Here is a 22,583-nt window from a genome sequence, read left to right as displayed (position 1 = left end):
TAAGTATTTTTTCCATGTCTACACGTTTTTTTCAGTAGGGATCGAGCAATATTATTGACCTGTCCTGAGGCAAATTAATAAGAAGCATATATAAAAAAAGTATAAAAGCATCTCCAGCCCAAGTTACTCAACTATATTATAGAGGTGGTGTTGCTTAGAGAGCACCTTCAATAGCACATTATTTTTTCTTCTATAATTTACACTAAAATAAAGTAACTTTATAATAGAATTACTATATTTTAGTGTAAATTATAGAGAAAAAATTAGTGTACCATTGGAGATGGTCTTGCATATGAATAAAATTCTTTTATTTTTTGTAGGAATATAGAAGAATACATAGTATTCTTTTATATTTTTTCTCAAAAATAGTATTTCTCTAACTACAGAAATATACATTATAACAAAACTCACATTTATGATAGAATTCGTTTATTTTAAACAAAGAAAACTATATAGAGATAGATTAGAGATATTGTAGCACATCTATCTGATTGGTGTCTATTTGTTTAGAAATTATCTATTTGTCCATCTTGTTAATATTACAAAGTGTTTGATATTGTAAGAAGTTTTCAAAAAGTGCTCATAATTTTTGGTTTATAAAACATGATGATTTTTTTTTCAAACTCACATGTCTACAACCTCCATGTTGATCTCCTCCCAATGTGCCTATTATAATGTAAAACATAACTTGACTCTATATGTGATTATTTTTGAGAAAATTACACTTAGAAGAAGAACCACTAGTATATATTAATACACTCATTAGTAAATAATACAATAAGCACGACCTTGCACATGATGTGTTTTCATAAAGTCAATGCGGGGGGGAGGGGGGGGGGGGGTTAATTTTCTATTCTTTTATAAATAGTTTTGGTCTTTGTTTAACGTTTTTGGGGTTTTGATAATTCGATATGCTTAAAGTGCAAGATGTTGATCGATTTGTTATAATAGTTTTCAAGGTCGGAGTTTTCACAATTTTATTTCTAACTAGAAATTCTCAAATTTTAATTTGTTTGTCGCTGTTTCTCTAATTATTACGGTGAGATTTTATTGTAAATTTAGGAGTTTTTGTGACTCATGTTGTTAAGTTGATTTTTTCTTAGTTTAATTTATGGACTGTTCGTATAACTATTTGAGGAAGATGTATTCTTATAAACAAAGTCAAATACATTCTTGAGTTTTTATCCTTCTTTCTAAAAAAATGAAGTTTTCTACACGGAAAAAGCTGCCGATTAACGTCTTCAACATATTATTTACGATATACATGATATTATAACTTGGTTTTGATACTATATTAAATTTGAGGTTAGACTTTAACTCGTTAACAAGATCTCTTTCTTTCTTTTCTCCTTTAAGGCACAATGCGACTTCCGTGAATTGCGAGTCAAGATGTTATAGTGAGTATACTAGTTTAGGAGTTTCACATGGGGCAAGAAGGTATAGTGAACATGAGTGAAATAATTAAAGACTATTATTATTTCTTTTTGTTCACTACTTTGTCATCTTCTACGTTAAATTATCTCCCTAACTTTTATATATATATGGCTGCTATTAGAAACACAACGTATCTACTTGCTTTTGACTTAGAATTAATAGTTCTGTGTGTTTTTTTTTCTAAGGAAGAAGAGAAAGAGGGTGAAATCATGGATATGGTTCCATTTACGGAGATTATGAAGCTGGTGATTTCAGAGGCCAAGAAAGTGAAGGACTTCAAACCCTTGTTCAAGGAATTGGCGTCGACCATCGAGAGATTAGTACCCATTTTCCAAGAGATCGATTTGTTGCAAGAAGGACTGGAGCCAGGTAATAAAGACTTAGTTGTTCTTACCAAACTGATGCTAAGCGCTAAAAAAATGGTCCACAAATGTTCACGCGTCCGGTTATACAATTTAGTCAAGATAAATTCGTATACCAAGAAAATAAAACAAATCAATGATGATTTTGTCAAGTTCTGTCAGATTGACTTGCAGCTAATTCAGCATAGGGACAAGTTACGGTCTCGTTCACAAACGAGCCTAAACATGGAAGAGTCTCCTCGTCCACTTCAAAAGCAAGTCCAGGAGAGTCTGAAAATGGAAGATCTTTCATCCCCCGAAGCTAAAGAGCTTCGCTTGGCTATTCAAGAATCTCTTTTAATTCGTCGCCAACAGGAGGATCATGGAAAAGGAAAGCAAGTTCAGGAGGATGAACTAGTTGCTGTAGCTCTTCAGGAGAGTCTAAACAGTTTCAAGGATAATGGGAAAAGAAAGCAAGTTGAGGAGGATGAACTAGTTGATGTAGCTCTTCAGGAGAGTCTAAACAGTTTCAAAGATAATAAAAGAAGAAAGCAAGTTCAAGAGGATGAACTTGTTGCTGTAGCTCTTCAGGAGAGTCTAAACAGTTTCAAAGATAATGGAAAGAGAAAGCAAGCTCAGGAGGATGAAATAGCTGCTAGAGCTCTTCAGGAAAGGATAACTAATGGTTCATCTTCATTCACTAGAGCTCATTCGTTCGATGAAGACGACATACAGTGGGTTATTTTGGAGAGTTTAACCAAAAAGCAAAGGAAATTAATATGAGTAAGAGTTGCCATGAGCTTATAAGAGTTGCCCAAACCAAAGTATCATTAGCCTGAGTCTCCTTTTTATTTTTACTTTTATTTTTCAGTTCTGCAAATAAGAGAGCTGCTCCTATTTCTGTGGGAACGCTTCCTTTATTACCGTGTTCTTTTCCATATTTCCATGTTTTAAGTTTGTTAGGAGTTGGAAACACCAATTCATTAAAAGATTAATTTAAAAATTCTTGGATTCTCGCTTTTTAGAGAAATTGGTTTAAGAGAGACTCTAACCATAACAACAAATTTGATATTTTGTTAATTTGGGATAGGATGAAAAACTTCAAAATTTAAATTACTTTTAGCATTTCAATTTAAATTTGGGTTCAATTTATTTAGGGTCTAAGAAAATTTTAACCAAAATAAACTGAAATTAGTTTGGTTTAGTTTGTATTCGTTTTGGTTTGCGTTTGGTTCAGTTTAGTTAAAACTTAGATATATAAATTATATTAATATATTCAAATCTAATAGAAAAGCCATAGCTAGGTAGTATTACTTATGAGAGTAAATAATATATCAGACCATTACTTATGAGATGGCCTATTAGCTCAGTTGGTTAGAGCGTCATGCTAATAACGCGAAGTTCAGAGGTTCAAAACCTGTATAGGCCAGTTTTATTTTCATTATGTTTACCTTAATTACAGTTCGAGTCTCGCTTTGGATCCCACCACAACCATCGTTAATTTTCTAATACAGGTGAAACAATCAGCTCATTCCTACCTTTTGCGGAATTAGGCTTTTTCAACAGTAGGCGTTGTTGCTATTTCTTTTCGAGTTTTGTAGTAGTGTGTACTCTATATTGAACTAAACCAACGTTAAAAACAAAAATATTACATGAACTCTACGAGTTATGCCTTTTCATTCTTGAACTTTGTACTAGTACATATTTCATACTGAATTAATCAAAAAACAAAATATTACATAAATTTTCAAAATCGTATTTAAATATATATATATATATATATTGACCGTCAAAACCCAAATATGTTAGTTATCCGTTAATTTTCAAAACAACGTCATTTCATATACATTATGTAAAAACTGAAATTTAAAAATACTACATAAACTCTCAAAATCGTGCTTATATATATTGACTGTCAAATGTGTTACTCATCCGTTAATTTATCAAAACGCGTCATTTTGGATAAATTTTGTAAAATTAAAAATTAATTTTCTTGATAGTTCATGATTTTTAACTTTTTGCTTAGTTCAGTATAGAATATGCACTACTATAAAGTTTGAGAATCAAAAACCACGACACGTAAAATTCATGTAGTATTTTTGAATTTTTATTTAGTTAAGTATAGAATACACACTAATACAAATTTCAGGAAAAGAATAAGTATGATGGATAAAATTCAGATTGAAATAGGCCATTTTTCTATCGTATTAGCATAAAAACTCTCATATCTTTTCTCCTTTGTATTGGTAAGAGAATTTTATTGGTAAGACTGTTAGTGTAATTTTCTTATTTCAATAGCAGCCGATCAGCCGTGTTGTCTTTAGTTTGGACGACAAGGCGGCTTAATATAACAATTGCAGCTATGATATTCTTGTCTGTTTGGAACAATAATATCATTACACTCGCAATACTCAAATTTGTGAGCTAGGTGACCTTACTTCGTTATGACACCTTCTAGGGCCACATTTTCCAGGATACCTCCCAGGCCATATGTCTAGGTCATTCGCTTAACAATTTCCCGGCGCAACCAACATAAAAAACAAACTAAAAGTTAATATAGTTATTATGATTATTATTATTTTGCTAAACAATTATTGACACGATATCTATTACATTTTGCTCGCTTTTTTATTTATCGCCAGTTTCGTTCGTAAGAATAATGAGTATTTCAAAAATCAGGACCGGATTTGCATTGACCCCCCCCCCCCCAAATTTTTCGACATTTTAATATAGGTTTAGATCACTAAATTATATTAAAAAGCTTATATAGGTTTTTAAAACCGTTCATGGCCCCAAATTTTGAGATCCAGTTCTGTTCACAACTTGCGGATATAGAATCAAAGGAACCATATCAGTATTTACCTTTCACAATGTTTGAAACTTGGAACATTAGAACGCATAAAACAACAACCGAAATAGCACACTTCATGATTTCAAAATGGATAAAAGGTTGTTTCCATTAAATGTAAATTTTTTTGTTTTTATTTATCACTCTTGTGAAAAGATGTGATGTTTCTTTGTCCATACACATTATAAATATATACTCAACACAAACTAAAATAGATCTTAATTTTAGCTTAAGAATAAAAACCCAAACAAATGCAAAGCATATTGTATGGTTAATTTAACGAAGTCAGTGAAATCAGTACGTTATTTTTAGAAAGAAAAAATACCTTTTCATTTTTTTATTAGGGATTGAGGATACATAGGTTATTCAAGTTGACATCGTATACTATTAATAAAACACTATTAAGTAAACACATTATAATTTGATTGGTTTTAAAATGTAAACATGCTAAGATGACGTGTATTCATGGCTCAAATGTTTCCACCTAAAATTAGACTTGATGATTAGACTAATGATTACACAAAATCCTTGATTTAATAAAATAAAAACATTACTATTTAGTTCTTTACATAGACAACCAAATAAATTAGTCAAATATTATAGGGTAGTCAAACACAGGAAAATAGCCTATTTCAACTTGAACTTTACCCGTCATTCTCATTCCTTCTCAATTTTGTAGTAGTGCGTATTTTATACTAAACTAAATAATAATAAATAAAAAATACTACATGAATTTTATGTATCGTGTTTTTTATTCTCAAACTTTATAGTAGTGTATATTCCATATTGAATTAAAAAAAAAAATCAAATACTACTGTAACTCTCAAAATTATGCTTATATATATTAAACATTAAAGGTGTTAGTCATCCATTAATTTATCAAAACGGCGCCATTTTGGATAAATTCTGTAAAATTAAAAATTTAAAATACTACACAAACTCTCAAAATTGTGCTAATATATATAGACCGTCAAAGGTGTTTGTCCACTAGTGTGAGAGTTCGAATCTCCCAAAAAATATTGTTTTTTAATTTTACAGACTTTATCCAAAATGACACGTTTTGATAAACTAACGGATGAGTAACAATTTTGACGGTCAATATATATAAGCAAGATTTTGAAAGTTCATGTAGTATTTTTAAATTTTAAATTTTACATAATTTATCTTAATGACGCCGTTTTGATAAATTAACAGATGACTAACACCTTTGAAGGTCAATATTTATATATAAGCACGATTTTGAAAATTCATGTAATATTTTGAACTTTTGATTAGTTCGACATGAAATATGCACTACTACAAAGTTTGAGAATGGAAAAAGGCACGACGCATGAAGTTCATCAAGTATTTTTGAATATTTTGTTTAATTCAGTATGGAATATGCATTATTACAAAGTTTGGGAAGGTCGACGAAAAAGTTCAGGGTTGAATTAGGACTTTTCCCTAGAGGATTAATATTTGAACCCAAACGATTTTTATCAAGGGAAATTTTCATGTTTACCACATTGTTGGTACTATTATTCATGTTTACCATCATTAAAGAGACATTTTAGAAAATATTTTTCTCATTAAGAGGCAAAAGACTTTTATATCTTTGATATATATATCTACTAATAATAGCAATCCCAATTAATTCCAAAGGTTGTGAGTCCACTTATGTTGAAAGGTTGTGTCTTTTGAAAAAGAAGTGTAAAGGGTTGTGTCTTTTCTAAAAGTTCTATGTTGGAAGGTTGTATATTTTCCAATTAATTTCTAAGGTTGTGAATCCACTTATGTTGAAAGGTTGTGTCTTTTGAAAAAGTAGTGTAAAGGGTTGTGTCTTTTCTAAAAGTTCTATGTTGTAAGGTTGTGTATTTTCCAATTAATTTCTAAGGTTGTGAACTTCAATTATGTTGAAAGGTTGTGTCTTTTGAAAAATATGTGTAGAGAGTTGTGTATTTTCTAAAAGTTATATGTTGTAAGGTTGTGTCCTTCTAAAAATAGTCTAAAAGTTGTGACTATTCACTAGTATCTTTTAAAAAGTGAGAAATTGTGAGTATTAGAAGAATGCAACTATTCATATTGAAGGGTTGTGACTATTCAAATAGGCTTTAAAAAATCTATAAATAGTCTCTCCCGTGCATTTTTCAAATCAAATTTTCACTAATCTACTAATAATAAAATGGTGAAAAAAATAATGTCAAAATTGCAACTTTTCATCTAAATAAGGTGTCTTTTCATCTTAAAGTGGGATTGTTTTTCTACTAATAATAGCAATCCCAATTAATTCCAAAGGTTGTGAGTCCACTTATGTTGAAAGGTTGTGTCTTTTGAAAAAAAAGTGTAAAGGGTTGTGTCTTTTCTAAAAGTTCTATGTTGGAAAGTTGTGTCTTTTCCAATTAATTTCTAAGTTTGTGAATCCACTTATGTTGAAAGGTTGTGTCTTTTGAAAAAGTAGTGTAAAGGGTTGTGTCTTTTCTAAAAGTTCTATGTTGTAAGGTTGTGTCTTTTCCAATTAATTCCTAAGGTTGTGAACTTCAGTTATGTTGAAAGGTTGTGTCTTTTGAAAAATATGTGTAGAGAGTTGTGTCTTTTCTAAAAGTTATATGTTGTAAGGTTGTGTCCTTCTAAAAATAGTCTAAAAGTTGTGACTATTCACTAGTATCTTTTAAAAAGTGAGAAGTTGTGAGTATTAGAAGAATGCGACTATTCATATTGAAGGGTTGTGACTATTCAAATAGGCTTTAAAAAATCTATAAATAGTCTTTCCCATGCATTTTTCAAATCAAATTTTCACTAATCTACAAGAAAAAAATAATGTCAAAGTTGCAACTTTTCATCTAAACAAGGTGTCTTTTAATCTCAAAGTGGGATTGCTTTAAAAAATATTGGTTTTATTTAAGTAATGTGTTAGTTTATATAATAAGTGTTGGTATTTTATAAGAACTCTCCCAAAAATTAAAAAAAAATATTATAAATGAGACGGGTTATATTAACGTAAATCAACATATATTTATTACAATATTCAATTTTCTGGATATTCATTTTCAATAAATAAAGCAGGTAGATAAATATACAAAATAACAATTACCAACATATAAATTATAATTGTTTAAAATTATAAACTAATAATTTTAATATTATGTCTTAAATAGGAAAAAAAATTATGTATCATGCAAAAAAAATTGCATTTTGTTCAAAAAGTGGTTGAAGATAACTATCATGTGAAAAATGTATGAAAAAACTTAAAAATGATGAAGACATAATTGTATGCAATATGTGTTTTGATAAAAAATTAAAGGGAACATTAAGGTTTATACTTTGTAAATCATATTTTAATCATCAAAATTAAATTTAATTATTTATATGATTTAATTTTTTTTATCAGGCATATAAAATTATAAATTATAGATTATAATATATTCTTTATAAAATGAGTTCCCGTGCGATATTGCACGGGCTCTTTGCCTAGTATATATAATAAACAATTATTTAATAAATAATAATAATAAATAGTATATAAAATAAATAATTATTTAAATAAATAATTAAAAATAATAATAATAATAATATTTTTTATGCTTTCGAATTAGACTTTTTCAAATTTGAACTTTTTTATTAAAAAAAAATTTGAATTTTCTTTTTCAAATTTTCTTTTTGAAATTCGAATCCTTTTTGATATTTTTTAAACAAAAATAAAAAATAAATTTGAAGTATTTATTTATATATTTATTAGAATCCTAAACTCCATATTCCAAAAACTCTACCCCACCCTTCACTCTAGATTAGTTAACCCTAGAGTTATAAATGTATTTTTTCTCTTTAAAAATAAAGTTAAAAGTGGTTAATCTAAATATAAAAGGTGATATCAAGAAAGTGGTATTTTTGGCAATTTCTCTTTTATCAATCACAATAGAAGTAGCAGCAATAGAGAGTAAAGAGATCATAGCAATGTGTCTGGTTCGATCAGGGACATTGTTATTTTGTTCCAAGCAGATATAGAGCTGTTTATAGATGGGCACAAAGCGAGTACTCGCTATTTTGCGTGTATTTGCTACTTAACTTGTCTTGTACGAGTAATAAAATTTTCGACTTATATTTGACTTGTTAAAAACTAGTACTAGCCATTTTTAGTACTTATTAAAAATGAATTGCTTGCAAATTACTTGCTTTGCTCTATTACTTGCTATTTACAAGTGTTTTTGAACTATTTAAAAACTACTTACTAAATAATATTATATTAGAAATAGACATGAAAGTTTGTCCAATCCTTGGTGCTATTTAATACTTGACTAGACGGATACGAAGCAAGTAACATATATAAGAAAAGTAATGAGTATTTTTGTCTAATCTTAAATACAAATAAAAGCAAAGATAAATATGAACAAGTATTTAACAGATCATGTAACAAATACCAAATAATAGATTAAATAACGGGACAAGTAACAAATCAAGTACTAAAAATAATAATGATATTTGATACTTGCCATGATCTTGCGAGTAATGAAAATTGTTAACTCGTTACTCACTTACTTGTTTTTGACAAAACCGAATACTTAAATTTTCAAAGCGGATATGAATCAATTACCGAGCTTAAGGCAAGTAACAAAAAATGAAGCCCAGCCGTAGAGCCGTTTCAAGCGCCTGCTACAGAGAGGGACCATAGCAAATATGATGGTTTACATCATGACAAAACTTGAATCCTTTGCACATTCCTCAGTGGCTGATAAGAACATCGTCATCATCTATTCAGATGAAAAAAAGAAACAAAATCAACCTTAATTTAATTTTCTGCAAAAAAATATTTTCCTCAACTGATGTGAACATATAGAAAAGTTTTTAACAAAATTTCATATTCTTTCATAATGCTTAAACGTAAAGGAATATAAAAAGTGCACAATCAACAAAAGCACAACAATAAAGTTATGATGTTGAAACAAGGGCTTTTTTAAGCCGTCTCCATAGCTTCAGCAGGACCGCCTGAATCGCCGTTACTTCCATTTACCGAGCCAACTTCGGTTTTGGGTGTTCTCTCGGCAAGTCTCTCTAGCAGCTCCTGGCAATCAGCAGAAGTGACCATAACACCCAAACTATTCTTCCCTCGCCAGCAACTTATGGCTATTGTTGATGCATCCACCTTCACCGGTTCTTCACCTGACATACAACCAAAACTGTAAGAAAAACCACACACCACACATGAACAAAGCATCTAACATTAAACCAAAACAGTACGCACCGTCGCTGAGAATCACCACGCAGCATCCCAGTACAAGGTCAATTGCTTTCTGTCCCAGTTGTTTATTGACAAAATCTGGGAACTTGATAGATTTGTATTCCAGAAGATGTTTGAAGTCTGCCATTGGACTGTAGAGGACTTGCTTGGTGATGTATGGAAGGATCACTGGTAGCCCCTCTGATGAGATACGGAACGAGCAAGGCTTGCTCCCACCTTCTTTCGCCGTTTGTCTCTCCTGCGTTTCAAACGGTTACTAACGACCAGAGATGAGTGAATAGAAGTTTTGGTACTTACAAACATCTTGAGGCCAACGGAAGCAATCTTAAGCTGCTGTCCGACTGCGAAATTCAGCTGAAGAACTTCCTTAACCGATTTAGAAACGTAGTAGATCCTCTTCACGCTGCTTGTGTCAGTGTTTCTCGTCACGAGGTGGCCATACAATGGGAATGACTCATCTCTGATACCGTAAAACTCCTTGACGCTATCGATCAACGTCTCGTCTTTGAGGAAGACAACAGGGTCAAAGCCTTTCCACTTCCCTTGCATTGGTACTTTTCTCTTGTCTCCTGCGTGACTCAAACTGTTGGCTTCTTTCTCTCCCTTGATGGTTTCTCCCTCTACGTTTTTTTCCTTCTCAGGCTCCACAAGGCTATCATCTTTCTCAACGTCTGCATCTGCTTCTATAACTTTTTCCACTGGACTCTCTACTGGTTCAGCATCGGCAGTTACAACCGCTTCTTCAGTTGGAGCCTTTTCTGTCGAGTCAGCGTTTTTGGTAGACGAATGCTTTCTCGGATTTGGTTTCTCCTGAAATTCTGTGAGAAAAACTACCGATAAGCTCTACAGAACCATAGGTGATTATCAATCAATGATTGAGGAAACATTCCTTTCAAAAGAAAAAAAAAAAATCACCTGGCAAGTGTGAAACTTTCTGAAGGACAGCGATGAAAAAGGCACCGGTGTTCTGATCATGAGGTATAATCCTCATGCATCGTTCAAGTGGAAGATCAGAGACTTCAACAACTGGTTCATCTGGAATAGCATCTACCACAGACTTGTCTGTTTCTTTGCATCCATCTTCACTGGCGTTTACACCACTATTCTCATTATTCTGAGTGGTCTGAGTTGAGTCCGTGAGGTTTTTCCCAGAAGGAAACATGCTCACAAGAACTCCACCTCTTCTGTTTTGAGGAACGTCTTTGTAAGAAGTAAACCACCCACCTTTATCACGCACCTGGATCCAAGAGAGGCAAGAACAATTATATGAGTAACACCATTATATTTTATAGCAGAGGGCTTTAATCAGTAACTGAATAGTGGTAGGAACTCACCTTCCATGTCTTAAGACCTGGTCTTCGTATAAGTTCAGGAAGCTTATCGGAAACATCTACAAGTTCAACAGAGTCTCCACACCTCCTTAGAATCTGAATTCAAGCGAAGAGTTTTTTACGCAGCTCCACCAGTAAGCAGTATCATAATGAATGGTGAAGATGTTGATTGAAAACTACCTCAGCAACAACAGCTTCATCCTCAACTGGGTTCATTGAGCAGGTTGAGTATATCATTTGCCCACCAACTTTCAACAGTGACAAACCTATACAAGACCAAGCATACATGTTTAAGACAGGCAGGTCACTGAAGAACAATTTCACGGGCATATAAGAAAAGCTTACCCCTCATAGCAAGAATAACCTGTAGGCTATGAAGTCCATTCCCCATTCCTGAGTTCCTGTGCAGGAACCAAAAAGGAGTCAGAATTACAAAAACAAATGCATCCTAAGACGACGAATAGGAGAAAAAAGGCAAAGTTGAAAACACCATTTCCGCCAGATGTCTGGAGCCTTGCGCAGTGTGCCATCACCACTGCACGGAACATCGCACAGAACACGGTCAAAGGAAAGTTGATTAATGGGCATATCTTCACTAAGTCCTTTCTCGGAAGCTCGGGACTTGTTCAGGCGGCATCCAGGAAACTGTTGCCCTTCATGGTTAGTCACTATCAAGTTTGATGTGCACATTCTCTTTGTTTGGTGAATAAGAAGGTTAGATCTTTGGAAATCAACATCGTTAGCCACCACCTGATTAATTTCAGGAGAAAAAAACAATCAATTATCCATCCACCTAAAACCAGAGTACATAAATTAAAAATATGTAATAGCAATACAAACCATTCCATTAGGTAGAGTCCCCGGTTCTGATGCTCCATGTATAATCTCAAGCAGCTGAAACGTTTTGGAACCGGGTGCAGCGCACACTGCTCAGACACAAACGGAAGACAAGTGATTAGTAACTATTAGTGGATATAGTCTTTTACGGTCAATGACGCAAGACGGATACTTTTTTGAGCCCTTTGAAGACTTTTAGGTCGCAAAAAACAATCTCAAATGAAAATTCACTCACTATCAAGTACAAAATGATCTGGATGTACGTCGAGGAAGAGAGGAGGTACCTGCATGGTTACATTCAACAATGTTTTGATATATTAGTAACAGAAAAAGATGTGTAAGGTTACTTGAGGGAGAGAGTAGTAAGCTATCTTACCATACTAACAGCTTCCTGCCTGGTAATGTTTCCAACTTCGTTTTCTAATTTCAGAAATTCATGAAACCTGATAAAAACACAAAGAAGAACCAATCATGTGTAACACAGCTAACACACAATCTACTCAACCACACACTAAAAAGTACCAGAGTAACAAAAATTGTTCAAACGTTAGTGAAAAGGGTACCTCTCAAGTGTCTTATGTTTCCTAATCTGCTTTCTAGAAAAATTAGAATGCCAAGCGAGGTTCTTCGGATACCAAGGCAATGGCTTAATAGCCTCCAGTTCTCCACCTTCTATGGCCTACAGAGCAAAAAAAACAATGTGAAACTCAACTACGATTTCATGTATGATATAAGTACCAACTACAAACAATATGTTTATACCTCAGCCTGAAGAGATTTAACGAAGTCATTCTCCAATATCGATATAATATCATCGCAAAACTGGCTACTGCAAATCATAAAGAGAGAGTAGGCATCTAGTTAGAACCTGAAACCTCGAGCCATCCAAGTTGCAGTTGATAACTTTTACTTCAAGGTTTTACATTGGAACAAAACCCTAAACCTCACTGATACTATGAACAAATTAAATAGTGAAGAGAAAGAAAAAAAAACACATTACTTGGAGTTAACCCTAAACGCAGCAGGCAAAGGCTTACGAAGAATCTCCATAAACACATCCCACTCTTCTGCTCTCACTATCCCTTGTTCCTACACACAAACACAACAGTTCGAATCACTAAATAACCAAATCAGATCCATTAATCAAAAAAAAAGCCAATAAAATCAAAACCCTAAACCCTAAATAGCTCATAATAAGTTAAAAGAGTTTAAAAATGAACTGTCGAGATTCATTACAGAACCACGAGTGTGTGTTATTACCTTGTAATACTCCTCGAAGTTAGGGTTGTCGGTCAAGATAGGTTCCCAGCTAGGTTTGTCAGCGACGGCGTTGTCGGAAGCGTCGACGGTAGGATCGGTCCTGGGGCGTTTCCAGACATTCTCTCTGCTTTCTTTGAAATGTTTCCTCTGAGAACGGCCTCTGTGTCTTCCTCTTCCCATTGTGGCGGCTCTCGTCGGAAAAGAAAGATTTGATTTTTCCGCCGCCGGGACTCGGAAAATCTGTGGGGGGAAAGAGTGAAGCAGAAGTGCTGTTTCTTCTTCGTTTTCTTACTCTTGATTGTCTGGGCTTTCTTAATGGGCCTTAGGGTTTTTGTTTTGAGGTTATATATTTGTAAGCCCGTTTACTCTTTGAACCATTTAGAAGGAAGTAATAATGAAACTACAAAAAAAGTATAGAGAGGGAATGGAGAGAAGCACATGTGTACATTGGTGGGAATCAAAGACAAAACCAGCAGCAAATAACTCATCAAAGGATGGATAAAAATGTAATTATGATGGATTGTTTAGCACAAGCCACCAGAAATCTAAAGCATGATGGCTTTTCTGAAATGAACTTGGGAATACTCATGGGAGCTGGGCAAGCACATTCCTCAGCCTTAGAAAGTGAGTTTCAAGCTCTTACACCAGCAATGCAAAACTCATGGTGTAAAGGCACCAAAGCTGGCACTGGCTATAACTTAATACGAGAAAGTATCAAATATGGCAGTGGAGTAAGAAATTTGAGGAGGTAAAGTTTTAAATGGATTCAAAAGGGAATCAAACAAACCGGCATATATTCCTGCAATTCAAGGTATTCCAACAAACTTATTTTCTTCTTTAGTTTCTATAGCACGCTTTTTGAGATTAGTCAGAAAGTATTCTAAAATCAGGTCAGACAGTGTAATACGTTTTCGGACTATTTCACTTTATAAAACTAAATACATTTTTTTCGGAGTCAACCGGATCAGCCGATAGAACATATTAAAAAAAACATGGTTATATATTTAGTATTATTGTGATTTTTGGTATGGTTTTAGTTCAATGGCCTTCATGTGCGTTGGTATGGTTTTAGTTCAATGGCCTTCATGTGCGTTCCCTTACCTGAGTCTCGAATTCTATAGGGTTTTTTTAGGAAACTAGGCAACTCCGAGTCACATATGTATCAATTATGATGTTTGTCCAAAGTAAGTGTATAAAATAAATACTGACAACTAAAGATGGGGACAGCATAATATCTCCAAACGGCAACGTATCAGCGTCCACGGTCATGATGATGATGACGACCTACTTTTGGGTCAGTTCAGTCACTTTTAAAAGTTTCAGATAAATAGAAAAATAATTAAAGAAAATGCTATAAAATGACAATTTGTTCGGTTGCAGGAAATACGAACCAATGGCTCAAATTGTTTGCCTCCTCATGTCATGACAATCCTCTTATCTCACGACACCCGATCATTCACCTCTCCGTCTATTAATAATCTCTCCGCTTTTACACGTTAAATATTTTAGAGGTGTAAGAGCATCTCCAATGGTGTTACTACCATTGGAGTCCTTAAGTATATTTTATTATTATTTTTTTTTTTTTAAGAGTTAAGGATTCTAATGAAATTTGTATATCCAATGGTGTTACTACCATTGGAGTCCTTAAGAATAAAAAAATTATAAATTTTTAAGAAGTTTAAAAAAGATATAAAAATTTATTTATTACATGATTAAACATATAAAATTACAATAACTATTAATTTTCATCCCCAAATTTGTTCCAAATATTTTCAATTAAATCATTCTTCAATTGGTGATGTGTTTCCGTCTCGCGAACCTGAAACCGAATGGCACGCATTTCATTGATGCTTGGAGGGATGTCTGTACCACGAGACTTATGCACTCGTGAACTGCTGGCTACATCTCCTTCTTCAAATTCAGATGTATCGTACTGAGTGTTGTATCCATCTCGTTCATTTTCGACTATCATATTGTGCAATATGATACATGCTCTCATAGTCTTCCCTATCTGTTCCTGGTCCCATGAAAGTGCCGGGTTTTTCACAATCGCAAATCGAGCTTGTAAAACTCCAAAAGCCCGCTCCACATCTTTTCGGGTTGATTCTTGAACTTTAGCAAATAACTCTGCTTTAGGACCTTGAGGGAGTGAGATAGATTGGATAAATGTTGACCAGTTTGGATAAATACCGTCTGTGAGGTAGTACGCCAAATTATACATGTGTCCGTTGACCATGTACTCTACCCTCGGAGCCCGACCTTGAATAATGTCATCAAAAACAGGAGACCGATCGAGGACATTAATATCGTTTAAGGTACCTGGAAGACCGAAGAAAGCGTGCCATATCCAAAGATCTTGTGAAGCTACCGCCTCTAACACAATTGACGGTTTTGTTGATCCCCGGGTATACTGTCCTTTCCAAGCCGTTGGGCAATTTTTCCACCTCCAATGCATACAGTCGATGCTTCCTACCATCCCAGGAAACCCGCGTATCTCTCCAATATGGAGTAGTCGCTGAAGATCCTCTTCTGTCGGTCTTCGTAGATACTCAGGACCAAATAACCGAATTATTCCTTCATTAAAATGCTTTAAACACGAAATTGCCGTGCTTTCACCAACTCTGAGATATTCATCAACCGCGTCAGCTGCAGAACCATAAGCTAGGAGACGAATAGCAGCCGTACATTTTTGTAGTGGAGAAAGACCAAACCTCCCCGTTGCATCTCTTCTTTGTTGAAAGAATGGAACGTGTTCTGAGAGGCGATGGACAATACGCAAGAATAATTCTTTGTTCATACGGAAACGGCGTCTGAATAAATATGGCGGGAATGTCGCATCTTCGCTGAAGTAATCATTCCATAATTGGTTGTGTCCTATTTCGCGGTCTCGTTCTATATAAGCGCGTGTCCTCGGCTTAGAGGGTTGGCCTTCCACAATGTTGATGTAGGTTTCGTCTATGATATCGTCGATAATTTCGTCCAATCTTTCTTCAACTTCATCGGACGACGATGATGACATTTTATTTGTAGTAGCTCCTGCAGAAAAAATTTCCGGTTGGATTTAAAAAAATGGATAACGATTTTAAAATTATAAATATAATGGAAACTAAGCTTATTTTTTTAATTATAATTCTAACTATTTAAAAAAAAAATTTCCACGAGTTAGCAAGATTATATATAATAAACTGTGCATGATATTTTAAATTTAAGCTACTTTCTTAATCAAAATTCCGGTTGGTGTGAAAGTTTAGTTTGAATTTAAGCTACTTTCTTATTCAAGAGTTGGCAAGATTATATATAATAAACATGAACCTGCGACCTTGAACCTGTCGGTTTTTCAGTTTTACAAGATGTCGGTTTGTGTTCGCTTTGCCTTCTCCTTCCTTGTACCTGTCGGTTTTTCAGTTTAAGGAGATGATTTGTGTTTGATTTGAAGTATGCAAAGTTAATAGAGAAGAGTCTGTTTGATTGAAAGAGAAGCAAGTTGTTTAGAGATCAAATCCGACATTACAAGTACCATACATTAACTAGGGAGAGAATACAGTTGCATAGGAGAAAGAAAACTAAGGAAACAAAGGAGATACATAGCTAAAACGACTAAACAGCTTCATTTATAGAAGTGAAACTTCACACCCGTGACTTCCTTCAGACCCGTGAATGGGAAAACAGCAAAACAGACCCGTGACTTCCTTTCACACCCGTGACCTTGTACTACCTGCAACAACCAAAAAAAAAATTCCAAGAGTTAGCAAGAGTTACCAAGAGTTAACAAAGTGTACTAACTACTCAACACAACATGAAAACCTTAACTAGTCCGTGACTTCCTTTAACTAAACATCACAGCATTTCAGACAGTAGTTTCATTTTTAAAGATGTTTCCATCTCAGATAGTGGACCAGTTTTGGCAATTAAACGCTCAAGCACTTTGCGTTTAGATATCTTCTCTTTCATTTCCATAATGCCTTGAATCTTCTCCAACTCATCATCTCTTCCACTTTTCTTCCGCTTGATAGAAGCTTTAGCAGCCTTGACACCTATAGGTCTAGCCTCTCCTGCTGCCACCGCGTCTTCTCCATCAACCTCTACCGGTTGTTTACGCTTGTCCTTAGAGAGAAAGGCGGAGCACCATTTCTTCTCATGCCTCAGCTCCCTCCACGCATGTTCGAGTGCGAACTTGCTGGAGTAGTTATTGAAGAAGATATCGAGGGCAGCTTTCATCACGTCATCATCATTTTGCCCGCTTCTCTGAAGCTCTTCCTGAAGCTCTTCCTGAACAGACATAAGATAAAAGAGTCATGTTTTTCAAGAAAATTATAAGCAGAAGGAATGAAACTAACCATGCTCTCTGTTAACACGTTCTCCTTCTCTGCAACCCACTTGAACATGATCACCATACATAGTAGAAATACTACACTAAGCAACACACATACAAGCAATGGATAGCCATTTGCAATCCCTGTTTTCTTCTTAACTAACTGCTCCACAGTCTGCTCGACCTTAACCAGCTTCTCGTCACTCTCATTAGCTTGATCCTTTACCTCCCTAAGTTGTCTCTGATAATCACGCAACTCCTCCATGACCGCCACATCCCACCATTTCCACACATGGCAGTCTCCATCATCCGCATTCCCGCAAGTGAAGTACCTTCTCCCTGGATCTTTGCTTGTGTAAGAAGTTTCAACAACTGCCTCACCACCACAGTAGCAGGTCTTGGGGATTCCGTCATCACACTCAGGTTGAGGAAGGTACTCAACGGCCTCAGCTATGTTGTCCCTACTGTCAGCTTCGTCAGCGTAGAGATCAGCTTCCGCTTGAAGAAGCGAAGTTATATCTATATCATACTCCTCTGATGATGAAGGCTGGCTGTAGCTATATCGTCCCATGTTTCCTTAACCTGAAATCATAGCAACAGAGGCGTTAAAACAATTCATATAATCAAACAACTTTTGGACTACATTTCTATAAGCTCAATAGAGTCAGAACACATAGGATAAGAGGATTAGAAATCTGTATAAAAGACTAATCTTTTTGAAACAGTTACTACAATCGCAAAAATCCCCCAATTGATTGAAAAATTAGATTCAAAATAGATTCAGAAACAAATCGTTATCAAACGCTAACTGATCTCCAAAAATTATATAAATCCATTGAAATCCCAAATCCGAACCCTAATTTGAGAAGAAACCAAAATGAAACCTAGCGTAAATCCCTAAATCAACAAGAGGATCCTTCGATTTACCTTCGCTACCGTCGAGAACCCTTCGAGTATCCTCTTTAGTGACGACAACCCTTCGATTTCTCTTCTCAGCGGTCGAGAGAAAGATCGTCTTAATCGCCGTCTCTGATTTTTTTTTTTCGTGTTGCGTCCAAATGAAATGAAGTCGCGAAACCCTACACGAGTTCGACCCAATTGCTCCTGCCACGTCATTTAGGACCAACACATTTTAATCCTTAGCTTAGGACTTATCCTTAGCTTTTCTCCCATAAATATTAGTATTATAATCCTAATAGTTAAGGATTAACTACTAAGGATTGTGTTAAAACCACCGTTGCGGATGGTCTAATACACGTTAAAATTTACTATAAATATTTATTTTAGTTTTTACAATTTCTAACTAATCAAAATTCTAAAGACAATTAATTTTAAACACAGATTTTTCAAAATGAAAAAAAAATATTACTTTATTTGTGATTTTGTAATTTTTATTTTCATTAATTAAGAGAGGGTTTCAACTATTCTTTGAATATGATTGGATATCAATAGAATAAAAAGTGGAAATGGGGGGAAAAAAGTTGGTGAAAATATTATTACTCTATCAAAAGACATAGTAAAACTAAGTGTGTTTTCTTTTTTTTTCTAAATAGTAAGTGGAATAAAACACAAAAACATTAAGTTTCATTTGAATGGTATATATATGTTTTTAGTGTTTGGAGTAAATAAAGTAGAGGAAAAAGTTACTCTAAAAAATGCAATACGATCATTCTTAAAGATTAGAGATTTGAGAGCAAGAAGCTCACATTTAACATGTGATCTGCATATCCAAAAATTAGTCTTATTTCATGCTTTCAGAACAAGGAGAACCAGGTTGCAAGGTAAGATATCGTCTAAGGTAATTTCTTTGATCAAACGTTAGTCATATGTTCTCTTATCTGCAATGCTATATTATACGTATACACAACCAAAATACATTTACAAAGAACTATGTATATTTGTTTTAAAAAAAACAATTTATCATAACTATTGGTTAATTAAACGGATTCAATATGATGCTTAATCATGGATACATTTACCATGGAAATTCCAGATTTTAAGCACATAATTTACATAAGTCCGAAATCAGCATTTAAAATTTTTGATTTTAAAAATAACCATTCATATTTAGGATGGTTTAATTCTCGATACAAGGGAATTAGCCCGTGCACTACACTAAGCCACTATGACTATAAGTTGCTATAAACTAATAATTTGAACATTATTATTTTGAACAAACGCAAATCTAACTTGAAAAAAGCAAACAAAACAAAAGAGATTGAGGTCAATACTTGTTTATGATTTGTATATTATTATATGAATAAATAATTTTACAATTTTCAGACTCATATTTATAGTAGTGTCAAAATATGATTTGTTTTTTTTTTTTAAATACATACTTATCCTACGTCCGGTCCAACGAATGTTGGTTTTTTACTGGTGCATCGAAATTTAAAAGAAGTATATTCAACTGAGAATTGTAGATGATTTGTATTAAAATGACAAATATACTTTTGTTCAAATATGGATTTTAAAAACTAATTTAAAATATATTATTATTGAACTTGACATTTCATAAAGTATTTTAAAATTCATTGTTATTGAAAATATTTTAAGTGGTGAGTTGTAAAGTTTTCAAGTGAATGTATGGTGGAATTGTTTAGTTAGAAAAATAAAACTCAAATCTCATGTTTTTAAGAAATATTATAGAGTGGTTTAACAAAATCTCATTAAAAATCAAATCACTTTCAATTTTAGAATGAATACACTTCTTTTAATACACTTCCGGATATAACAGTTATGACTACTAATCTTTGTCTAGAGGTTCATGAATGTAATCTCGAATTTATTCTCGTACATATCGGTGTATAAGTTTGAAGAGCTCATTCCAAAACCAGATCAACATTCTTATATCTACTTAAGTTAGGCAATAAGTATAATATCATCTTCGCATACAAATAGTAGGTGAATGAGCTTTGGAGAAGAAAACAAATTATATCTCAGACTATAAGAATAATTGAAGAAAAAGTGAAATCACATATTGCCAAATTACTGTAAACAAGATAATCCGGGGGGGGGGGGAATCTGAAGACCTTATCTTCTCGATATGTGTCCAATATGTAAGTTACTACTGACTATGACCCAATTTACAAAGATATATTTCGGTGGTATACCTTTCTTTGTACCATACCGCTTTATGCAACAGACTTCAATATCATAATGGTGAATGGAATTCCAAGTCTCTAATATAGGGAACATCTCAGATGTCATCAACATTCAAACTTACCATGTCATATGGATTAGATAAGCATTCTCTAAGATAGGGTTTCTGCTTTTAGAAGACGTTATCCACCACATGTCGTTTCTAATACTATATGTGACTATGTCAGTATTGATTTGATTGGTAAACCCAAAGACTCTTCTTGGTCCACTTTATCTTATTAACTCAGTCAACGGCTCCAAAATAATTCAATTATTGTACCAGAAACTGGTTGAGATATCAAATCCAACTTCAGACCACAAATAATCCAACTAAAAGCCCTAGATTACATACATGTTTTCAAATCCAATTACCTGAATGATTAACATTCAGCTTCCGGTAATTAGAAGAACTAATAGGGTTTAATCGTATAGTTCCCTTTAGGGACAAAGCAAAATTATTGGTCCCCTCTTATTTTTTGTAGTTTTTGTTTAGATCAAGATTTATAGTTTAATAATCTGTAGTAGTATTATTTTTTGTTATATATATTTAAATTTTGTAATAAATTTTCTAATTGTGGGTGAAAAAAAATATCTGAAAGTAATCGGAATATAAAACCTTCTTTTTTACATATCACGACTTTAATGGATATTGGCTCCGGCATGTTGGGTGTGTTTCAACTTTCAACGCATCTAGCAGACTAGCACAACTATAAATGTTGCATTCAGCGTTTTCAAAATAAGTAGGAACTTATGTTAAGAGTGAAAGTACTTAGAAAATATACTTAATTTCTTATGGCTGAATAATTTTTTTTATGCTGCATATTTTCAAAATAAACCGTTTATTTTAATATTCAGTTTTACCATTTAGTAATAATTTAGGTGAACAGTAACGGTAGCATTGATCACCACAAGCATTTATTTTTTCTTTCTTTCTTGTACATATGTACTATTTGTAATTTTGTACTGTATATTTGAGCAATTTTATACCAACCCAACTTAACTGTGAAGATAAGGTTTATATTCCATTTCTACAAAGTCAAAAGTTGGCTTCGAATGTTTTTTTTTTACTAATGGTTTTGCTTCGAATGTTATAAATGTGTTTACACCATTTGATTAAGAACCTATATCTATGACCATTGACCAGGATTAATGTTGGACTCGGTTAAGACATGCGCCTTGCGCAGAATAAACATTATATATAAAAATTATTTTATATATTATATTTTAAATATATTATAAAATAATAAATATATATTTAATAATAAAAAGTCAGTAACTATTACTTATATAATTTAATTGGTACGAACATATAAATAAATTTTATAATCCAAAAAAAATATTTTTTTTCTATTTGCTATGGTATATTATTAAGTTTAAATGATAGTAACATATATATAGTATATTTTAATATTAATATCTATTAAATGATGTGTTCTAATGTTATTTTATCATTTGTATCTGTTATAGCAAAAACTTTAAATTACTGATAATAAAATTTAATTGTGAGATTAATAGTTTAAGTAATTTATAATATTTTAAAAAAATAAAATGATATATTTTTTTTATCAAAAAAAATTGTTCAAAGTAAATTTCAAAACTAAAATATTTATGTATTTTATATGACATATAGTTTAATTTAAAATGATATATATATATATTAATATATATATATATATATATCTTTTAATCTTAATACTAATTAAATGAGACTTTCGACTTATATGATTTTGTAATCATTTGTATCATGTCATAACAAAAAATTTTAAGTCACGGATCATGAAATTTGAAAGTGAGACTTTTAACAGTTTTAGTTATTTATACTCGTTTTTAAAAATTTTAAATATAGCATAAACAAAAAAATCAAAAT

General features: G+C 33.0%; 3 protein-coding genes and 1 non-coding gene across 4 annotated transcripts; 1 reads left to right on the top strand and 3 right to left on the bottom strand.

Annotated features, from left to right (window-relative positions):
• The first annotated feature begins 3,130 nt into the window (after window positions 1-3,130).
• TRNAI-AAU lies at window positions 3,131-3,204 on the top strand. Its single transcript has one exon. It is a non-coding gene; the product is annotated as a tRNA-Ile (tRNA).
• Window positions 3,205-9,370: 6,166 nt separating this feature from the next.
• LOC103837897 (RNA cytosine-C(5)-methyltransferase NSUN2) lies at window positions 9,371-13,542 on the bottom strand. The gene is made up of 15 exons (XM_009114283.2): window positions 13,264-13,542; window positions 13,004-13,092; window positions 12,766-12,832; window positions 12,567-12,682; window positions 12,380-12,446; window positions 12,239-12,287; window positions 12,007-12,092; window positions 11,657-11,916; window positions 11,512-11,567; window positions 11,347-11,432; window positions 11,170-11,262; window positions 10,751-11,072; window positions 10,133-10,653; window positions 9,839-10,073; window positions 9,371-9,756 (listed from the first exon to the last, which is right to left on the bottom strand). The coding sequence occupies exons 1-15, from the start codon at window positions 13,441-13,443 to the stop codon at window positions 9,551-9,553; spliced, it is 2,433 nt and encodes an 810-aa protein (XP_009112531.1). The 5' UTR covers window positions 13,444-13,542; the 3' UTR covers window positions 9,371-9,550.
• Window positions 13,543-14,949: 1,407 nt separating this feature from the next.
• LOC103867756 (putative nuclease HARBI1) lies at window positions 14,950-17,382 on the bottom strand. The gene has a single exon (XM_033279514.1). It carries the CDS (start codon window positions 16,280-16,282, stop codon window positions 15,002-15,004), a length of 1,281 nt encoding a protein of 426 aa, XP_033135405.1. The 5' UTR covers window positions 16,283-17,382; the 3' UTR covers window positions 14,950-15,001.
• Window positions 14,950-22,085, bottom strand: LOC103837944. The gene is made up of 2 exons (XM_033279517.1): window positions 18,503-22,085; window positions 14,950-18,157 (listed from the first exon to the last, which is right to left on the bottom strand). Exon 2 carries the CDS (start codon window positions 18,144-18,146, stop codon window positions 17,481-17,483), a length of 666 nt encoding a protein of 221 aa, XP_033135408.1. The 5' UTR covers window positions 18,147-18,157; window positions 18,503-22,085; the 3' UTR covers window positions 14,950-17,480.
• Between the last annotated feature and the right edge of the window lie 498 nt (window positions 22,086-22,583).

Source organism: Brassica rapa, chromosome A09 (genome assembly GCF_000309985.2).
Source record: "Brassica rapa cultivar Chiifu-401-42 chromosome A09, CAAS_Brap_v3.01, whole genome shotgun sequence".
Lineage (NCBI taxonomy): Eukaryota > Viridiplantae > Streptophyta > Magnoliopsida > Brassicales > Brassicaceae > Brassica > Brassica rapa.
Note: the sequence above shows the minus strand (reverse complement) of the source record. Positions and strands in the feature narration are given on the sequence as shown.